The sequence below is a fragment of the Engraulis encrasicolus genome, chromosome 6 (genome assembly GCF_034702125.1).
Source record: "Engraulis encrasicolus isolate BLACKSEA-1 chromosome 6, IST_EnEncr_1.0, whole genome shotgun sequence".
Classification (NCBI taxonomy): Eukaryota; Metazoa; Chordata; class Actinopteri; order Clupeiformes; family Engraulidae; genus Engraulis; species Engraulis encrasicolus.
Genome location: NC_085862.1, coordinates 41,223,369 through 41,232,435, shown reverse-complemented (window position 1 = coordinate 41,232,435; position 9,067 = coordinate 41,223,369). Strand labels below are relative to the sequence as shown.

The window sequence follows — 9,067 nt, the reverse complement described above, 5'->3', positions numbered from 1 at the left end:
ATCTCCTCTTGTGTCTTTTGTACAGCTCCTCGTCCTTCACATCGTTTACCTCCTAAGATCCTTTTTCATTTAAGTCAGTCCTTTCTTCACTCCTGCGAAGAGTCTGATCCGTCTATCCCACCCCCACCCACCCACTACCAAACCCCTTTTTCATTCCCTAGCCAGCAAGAAATGGAAGCATTCAGTCAGTTCACCTGTTTATTGTGTTAGTATCGAAACGAGCGTCAGACGTCACAACTGCACGCACAGAGCATAGAGGGCTTTTTTTTATCAAATACACTCGCAAACGCACACACACACCCACACACACACACACACACACAATCACTCTGTCTTTTGCACTTCCGTTCACATGCACTCTATTTGACAAGCCTAAACGAACGGTATATCTAAACTCTGGTTTGTCTTCATCTACCTGTATCGATATTTGTTGAAAAGAATAACTTTAAATATACATCAGAATCTAGTCTATTTACCAAGGCTTAGCCATAAACAACAACGTCCCTGCTATACAGTGCTAACTGCTACCTTCCTATGCAAGATCTTTTTACTTTACTGAAAGGACTAAAACACAGCAGAAACTTAAAGCAATACCAAGTAGTTTTTTTTTCATCTTTGATCACCCACCCTATAGGTTGGAAGCGTAATTGTCAAATGTCAATCATAGATAATAACAGTGCAATACTACACCTCCTCCTCCAATTGGCTTGTGGGATATTCCAAGAACCTGGTTCAGTAGTAAACCAGATTAAGTAAACCTTCAGGTAGTCTTAAATCATCTAATAGAAGACCCTGGAGTCCTCATTTAAATGTGGCCTTTCTATTAGCCGTGGCCTACTGGTTAAGGAGTTGGTCTTTCAATCTCGGGGTTGTAGGTTCAAATCCCACCTGACCTTTCCCTACACCTCCATCCATAGCTGAAGTGCCCTTGAGTAAGGCACCTAACCCCACATAGCTCCAGGGAATGTAACCAATACCCTGTAAATAACTAAGTCACTTTGGATGAAAGTGTCAGCTTAATGTAATGTAATGTAAAACCACTTCCTGTGGACTTGCCCAGGTTTATCACTTAACCGTGTTCTTGGAATACCCCCTTGGTGAGGCTATAGCTCTTGGAGAGCAGAAAGCGAATTCAGAGGTGCCTTTCACCCTGTCACGAACTTGATGAAGCACTGAAATGATTTTGGAGCTAAAGCTTCCTATTATTAATTGTTGCTTGTTATTTTAAGTCAAAAGATTGCAATTTAAGTTTCAGGGGTGGTGAAAACCACTACTAGCCTTTGGGAAATTTCATGATGCTTAAACAATGGAGACTGATAAGTCAACTGACCATTTGAGGGCAATGGCACTCAACTTCTCCATACTACTATGCGAACCTAATGTTGAGTCAAAAGGAGTCACATTTGGAGTGCTAGATTTGTTCATTCTCACAGTTAGTTATAAGTGACAATGGTGGTTTAGCTTAGCTTCTCAGCTGTGTTCCACAGGCTAGAAGGATGTGCTTGGGCGGAGGGGATGCTGAGCATGACAAGAATGTAAACAACTTTCTATCAGTGATCTGATAGCTATAGCTGAAACCACAAACACCATTAGGGCTGGACTGTGGGGGTCTTGTTTGTGCCTAGTGGGTGTGTTTGTTTTTTTGTGATTTAATGCTGAGGGTCGTCTTGAGTGTTTCAATAAAAGACCTTCAGGACTTTCAATGATGCTTTCACACCATCAGTCTCGTTGTCCCCTGTGTCTATTGTTCAGAACTACCAGGTTGTTATGGAAACAAACCACATTGGCTATCTATCCTGCAGTGACCCTGTCGCCGTTTGCTCAGAAGTCTCTCATTTTCTCATTTTCTAAAACCCCATGGATGTATAGCCTTTCCCATTGTACAGTCACATATCGTGATAGCACAACAATAGCCCTGTATAATCCACAAGGACATCTAGTTCTTTGATTTTCACAGACGCTTACACATTTCTGTGGTGGTGTCTTGATTGTTCTATTTTTCAGCCAGCAGGATTCTGCTATCTAACGCGCTGAAATGTTATCACTCCGTTCGCCTGTGTATTACTTGCAGAGTTTCATTCAAGTCAATGTCTATTTGGCAATGTGTCAGATAGAAATAAATTATGGAGCGTAATTACAGAGAATGATTTATGGTTAATCTGGGAATTGAAAAGAGAGAGCGACAGACAGAAAATGTTTTAAAGTGACACGAAATGAGAGGAGAGGGAGAAATGATAGGCAGGCGTAGCTTGAGAAGCTGTGTGGAATGATACGTTTTAATTGAATGATAGATTTTAGTGAGAGATATGGGACTAATAGAATGACATGAGTACAAGATAGATCTCAGGGATGAGTGAAAAGTGTCAAATGGAAGACTGTGAAACACACTTTCACCTACTCACCCACGCAAAAAGTCCACACACGTAAGATCTGCACCATCCTGCACATTCCCTGTGTGATTCTGAGTGTGTGTGTGTTGTTGTGTGTGCATATATGTTTTTGTGGGGCATATATGTCTGTGACATAATGTTGGTGTGTGCATGTGTGTCCATAACATCATCAGTTCGGCAAAAAAGGGACAGGGAAAAAATAAAATAAAAACAGTTCAGTGCATGAGCCTCTATAGTCAAAGAACAGTGTAGTAGAAACACGGGGGTCGTGCTGAAGGCATTCTAGTTTTGTCGAGCAATGATGATTAGTTAGTAGTAGTCTTCATAGTTCTTGGGGTTCAGGCAGTAGAGGATGGCGCCGCCAAAGGAGAAGATGGTGGCTCCCCAGGCCAGGCCGTATCCCCAGTTGAACTCGTGGTATATTCTCAAGCTAATGGTCTCGATGAACTTGATTGGGTAGAGGACCAAGCTGCATGCCTGGAGGACCACTGTAAACAAGAACAATCACAAGCACATGAGGTGGGTGGGTTGAGTGAGGAAGGAGGCACGCATCCGGCGGGCTGTCTCAAGTCTGTGCTGGCTGCGAGGATTTGGCGTGACACAGCAAAGCTAAAGACACAATCAAATTATTCGCTGGGAAACGTTGTCATTGTGTGAGTCTTAAGGTGGTGATACACAGGGCTTTTGAGCAATGCTACCAGGCAACAGCATGACTGCCTACAAATATCCTGATGGAATAGTTAGAAATGTTGTCTGCTGCTGTGCTGATCCAAGACTTTTTAAAAGTGTTGCAGTGATAAACAGTCCAAACTAAATCTTATAGTAGTATCGTACCCAGGCGTATTCTTCAAAATCTTGCCCTGTGTATTATCCCCTTAATTGTCTTGCACCTGCATTTTGCATGTGCACACCACTAACTTGAAACAACAAATCTGAAAACAAAAATGATTGCAAACATGATTGAAATGTAAAGCAGCTGTCTCAGTGCTTTGAAGAGGTGGAAATGGTACTGTGTTTCCCCTCTCCTTGGATGGAAGCGATATCTATTGTTATGGGAGTCCACCATGGGAATCAAGGGAGGGAGGCAGCCATTTGGCTACCAGCAAAAACCTTTCCTCTCCTCTTAGCAGGAAAGCGATTAGTGCCTTGCTGTTGGTGGGTGTGTATAACAGATCGTGAGAGGACTAGACTGTGGGTGGGTGCAAGGGAGGGAGGATGTTGTGGAGAAAAACAAAGACGTGTGTGTGTGTGTGTGTGTGTGTGTGTGTGTGTGTGTGTGTGTGTGTGTGTGTGTGTGTGTGTGTGTGTGTGTGACATGTAAAAGACTGCTACGATAAATGTATTTTAACCCAAATAAAGAGTACATTGTGTGTGTATGTGTGCGCATGAGTACGAGAGAGAGAGAGAGAGAAAGAGAGAGAGAAAGAAAGAGTGATAGAGAGACAAAGATAGAAACAGACAGTGTGTGTGTGTGTGTGTGTGTGTGTGTGTGTGTGTGTGTGTGTGTGTGTGTGTGTGTGTGTGTGTGTGTGTGTAAGTAAGTAAGTAAGTGAGAAAGTAAGTAAGTAAGTAAGGAAAATTACCTGCAGCAAATAGCATCACAGCAACAGGTCTGTAGAAGTGTCTCCTTGATCCAATACAAACGGACACCAGAGCCACCAGGAAAGAGAGGAGAATGAGTGCCGCTCCGCCAAGCAACAGGGCCAGCGTGGCTATCTGCCAGTCTAAACGAGAGCAGGACAGAAAAACACAAATCCAAGACATAATAAAAGAGTGAGTCGCTGGAAAGAAGACAAACCACCATTGCACTCAGGATTTCACCCATAACTTTTGAATACACCTTTATTGCCCCGAAGGGAACATGTCTTGCGTTTTGGGAGTACAATAAAGACGTGGACAGACAATTACAATAGTACACAAAGACAAGACTAGACTAAAAAACAAACAAAACATACAAAGTAGATTAAATTAAAAATTATAAATTAAAATCATATATACTGTGCAATGACTGTATTACAGTTATTCTGTCTGAACTTAACTTATTTAAAAGTTGTATGCTTCTAAGCACAAAAGATGTTAATCTTCTATTTGTCTTAAAGAAGGGTAACCTGTATCTAAGGCCAGAGGGTAGGGGGGAGTATTCCAAGAAAATGGGGTGAGATGAATAGTCCAATATTTTTAAGGTTAAGGTAACTTGACCACCATGTTTACATCCCTGAAGACACCCATTTTGTTTTTGTTTTTTTGAAAGAGTAATTTCTAATGTAATGTAAGTGTCTTCATGTTCTCATCATATTTCATACGAAACTGCACAGTGGATCCATTCCAATGATTATATTCACGTGTCTCTGATACCGGCCAACACCCCCCAACAACCCTGACTAGCAACATTTCTGTGGGAAACACTGAAACGGTTTCTGACCTTCAGTTACACACCATTGGGGGAAATTACTCAACCCTTTCAATTTTAGTTTTTGATGATTTCGCACAAATGTGACAGAATATGGCAAAGAACATAAGCGAATGCGGAGTTGAATCTGACAGGTATTGGAGAATCGCTTCACTGTCAGGTTTCAAATGTATGCACTGCTGCCTATTTTACATGGATTAGGAGCCTGCAACCTGAGTTTTGTGTTGGCAAGGATGAAATAAAGAGAAAAGAGGATTTGTCAACTTGTGAGATGGGATAGAGGAACCGTGCAAGCATCGACCAACACCTGCTGTAAGATAACCCACCTCTGCTCTCTCACACACACACACACACACACACACACACACACACACACACACACACACACACACACACACACACACACACACACACACACACACACACACACACACACACACACACACACACACACACATTCACACACACAGCACACAGACAAACACATCCGCTCAGCTATTTGCTAGCTATCTTTTGCCTGGCTGCACCGTGCTGTCCTAAGCGTGTAATGGAGGCCCTATTTCCTGCCTGATGTCAAAGAACACTCCACTTCACTCCACACAGCAGTCGCCACCATCCTCCCTCCCCTCACATCCCTCACATCCCTCACATCCCCACCACCCACCGCACCTCCCACTAACCTGTCTCGGCATTTCATTGAGAAGCAAGCACTCCCGAAACACTCAAGCAGAGTAGAAACTAGAAATAGCACTGAATCCTCGCAGGAGTGCTGAGTGCGAGCGTGAGCGAGGAGTGGGAAGAGGGGGGTAGGGGTGTGTGGGCACTGGCAGTGTGGGTGATGGTGGTGGTGATGGCGGCGTTGGTGGTGGTGGTGGTGTCTGTTGGGGTGGCCGAGCAGGAGGAGGAGGAGGAGTCAGGGTGGGGGGATGGGAGAGAGGGGAGACGACTGGCTCACACTGTACAGTACCTAGCGACATGGAGAAACAGTGCGAGGAATACCCACTGGACCATGCGCACAGGGACGGCGCGGGATAAAAAAAGAAAGCAAAAATAATCAATGGACATAATGTACAGTGTGCAGTTTCAGTAGGGGATAATAATGTCAGATCACTGCAAGGCCCCGTGTTGACTTTCCGGGTGTGGGAAGGATGGCCTGAGAAGTGGGGGTGGGAGAAAGAGAGACGTTCAGTAAAATAAGCACAGGCCTACGAAAAAGGAGCGCAGCCGCTTTTAAAAAATAGAAGCCCCCTCGTGCAGGCTAGTGTAAATAATGGTTTTGGAGGGTGAGACTAGAAGAACAGCACTGAATGGTATCCGGCGCCGATTATTTATGTAGATTTGAGGTTTGCAGCACTCCCCACAGCAGGGGAAAAGAGTAAAAAATAGGCAGAAACAAGCACAGAGATGCTTTCGGTGCTTCTGTGAAAAAATATGCCTGTTTGAGCAACAAGCTCTCCTGCTCCCCTGTGCAGCAGCTAGCCCTCCACTCCACCCCCCGTACAGCTCCCCGAAACAAAAACAAGACCTCATTTCCAAATAAGACTAAAGATGTGGAGTTTAAACACGGAGCTGTCATCGCAGGAAGCCAGAGTGGAAAAAGAGAGCGAAAGCAAGAGAGGAGAAAAGAAAAGAAAAAAAAACAACTGAGCAATCATTCCTAAAAGCCTTTTGCCCTCATAACAAGACGGCCCCCAGAGAGTGACCCCTAGTCCTGCCTCCCTAAACCTTACAGGGCCTTGTTCTGAACCAGAGCAGAGATGACTTCACCTTGCGCTCGAGATTGATGTAGTTCTAGTTCTGCCTCGAAGCCTGGATTTCTGGAGCCTTCCGAAAAAAAAACATGTTTATCTAGCCCTCCCCTCCCACGATATTGCAGATGGAAGTGTGGATAAGAGATTAAATCAGAACTTTAATTACTATAATCTATTTTCTAACAGGAGCCGCTCGTTTTTTTTAAACGCCCTCCAGCCAGCATCTGAGTCAGTCAGAGGAGGATAGGCAGGCAGAGAGAGAGAGAGAGAGAGAGAGAGAGAAAGAGAGAGAGAGGAAGCGAGGGAGGAAATTTATGAAGGAGAAAAAGTAAGAGAATACAAGGGCAGACAGACAGAGCGAGAGGGAGAAGGAGAGGAAGAGAGGATATGACTCGTGGGGGCAAAAATAATAAGAAATACAAAAATAGAGCAAGTGAGAGTGAAAGAGAGGAAAGGTAATACTTAAGTGAGTCTACGGTAGTAAGGGAAAGGAGAGCAGAAACAGAGTGAGAGAGAGAGATGAGATGGGGGTGCCAGAGAGAGGCAGTCAATGTCACAGAGTGGCGATCGAATTCCATCACAAAGACATGTTCCCTCCACATTCCTCTCTCCTCTCCCCGGACCCAGGGAGGGCAGAGACTAGAGAGGGAGGCAAGCAGGGAGGGAGGCAAGGGAGTACAGGCAGCCAGTCGGCCCCTCGCTCGCACACTCTCTCCACATTTGACCCCGGTCTCTGTCTCACTGGGCCGCCATTCGCACAAAGACGGTCTTACAGAGCCTCTCTACATTCCTGCCTCTTTGCAGACTCACTCTCACATGCAGCTTGGCCAACCTCTTGGCCTCCGCTGCTCGTATTTAGTCTATTTGCGTACGTGTGTGTGCGTGTGCGTGCGTGTGCGTGTGTGTGTGTGTGTCCGTGCGTGCATGCCTCTCTCTATATATCTGTGCTGTGTGTGTGCGCGTCTGTGTGTCTGTGTGTGTGTGTGTGTGCGTGTGCAGACACGCGCATGCCTCTCTCTCTCTATCTGTGCTGTGTGTGTATGTGCATGCACGTGTGTTAGTGTGTTTGATCGTGTGCTTGCCTGAGTGTGTAAATGGTCAGTTTGGAGCATGCATGGCATGTAAGCATGCAGACATGTCATGGGTCTTGTTTACCTGACCGTGGGGCCTTGTTTAGTGCTCGTGCCATGTCAGGCTGGGTATGACGGAGCTCTGTCACGAGACCCAATTTAACCCTACACTGACTACATTGCAGATGCCAGCAACAAGACCGCCAATCAGCCTATGTTAGATAATTCCACAGTTAATTACATTTGTTGTAATGCACAGTGCATGACACACAGGAAATAGGTGAATATCTGTGAGGCAGATTGTAGAGGGCTCCAAATCGATACTAAGCTGACCGGAGTGAAAGAATTGCCTGTTTTGCTTATGCATCTCTCCTGCACACTTGCTGACAAAGATAAATGGCCCACTTTACAAGAAGTCAATTCTACTCTTTGTCAGTTTATGTCAGGGCAGGGAAAGTGGAACAAAAGAGTTGTCACGATGATAGTCACCGACCCATGAATTCAGTGAGAAGGAAGCTACTGCATACAGGCAAACTGGCAGTTACTTAATAACAAAGTGAGGTCCAGCAGAGCTAAACAAACCATTAGATGCACTGGACCACAGACCACAAGATGCTTTTGCCCATAAACTCTGGAGCCAAAAAAAGTGAAGCGTGGAAGTCTCTCTATTCTGTGGGAAATAGCATTTGTAGAATGCGCCACTTGTTTCCGTGGTAACTAATCTCCCGACATTAAGGCCTCTTGGGAGTTGGTTTTCTCAAAGTTAACCCCGCTCCTTGGCCAAAGAGGGAAGTTCAACAAAGGCGCATTTCACTGGGCAACAAAAGCAGAATGAAACCCCAGCTGGATCGCCGCTCGCGCTACAGAATTCCCACATCATTCGAGAGTCTTCATCGGACAACTTTTCTATGCCCAATCCATGGCTATTTGCCATGAGTGCTCTTCAGTCTTCACTACATTCATAGGATTTTTGTGAACTGCTGAAGTTAATCTTTTCAACAGAATTAATTTAGTCAACATGTTTTTTATTCGTTATCCAAAAACACATTTCTACTAAATAAACATGTGCGCCTATATTTGAGCAACCTCTTTCTCAGATGCTATGAGGGTAGGGAGAAAACAAGGACAAAAGAAAAACAATGGTTCACGCTTTTTGGTTGGTTTAAAAATATGGGGAGAGAGGCAGCGAGTGTGGTAGGGATGCACCAGGCGTTAGACAGCGCTCGGCCCCTTTGTCATCGTAGAAACCATATGCATAACAATAGCATAGGGGGGTAGATCACTATCAAGGCACCATTCCTTATTTTAATTTATCAGAATATCTATTTTATACGCAAAACAAGACACGATGCGCCATATGGGACGGTGGCAATCACGTCCCTATTAAAGGCAACAACTAACGGGTCTCACCCGTCTCCAACGTGCTGCTGCACTGCCAGGATTCCG

General features: G+C 44.8%; 1 protein-coding gene across 1 annotated transcript in view; it reads right to left on the bottom strand.

The window, feature by feature from the left end:
- Positions 1-184: 184 nt before the first annotated feature.
- The window catches only part of tmem47 (transmembrane protein 47), a 9,317-nt gene continuing 434 nt past the window's right edge, over positions 185-9,067 (bottom strand). Inside the window, exons 1-3 of the mRNA XM_063200240.1 lie at positions 9,032-9,067; positions 3,974-4,114; positions 185-2,878 (exon numbers count right to left, since the gene is read on the bottom strand). The exon at positions 9,032-9,067 is cut by the window's right edge and continues 434 nt beyond it. Coding sequence (XP_063056310.1) covers positions 2,700-2,878; positions 3,974-4,114; positions 9,032-9,067 — 356 coding nt within the window. The 3' untranslated portion in view covers positions 185-2,699. The remainder of the gene's footprint in view (positions 2,879-3,973; positions 4,115-9,031) is intronic.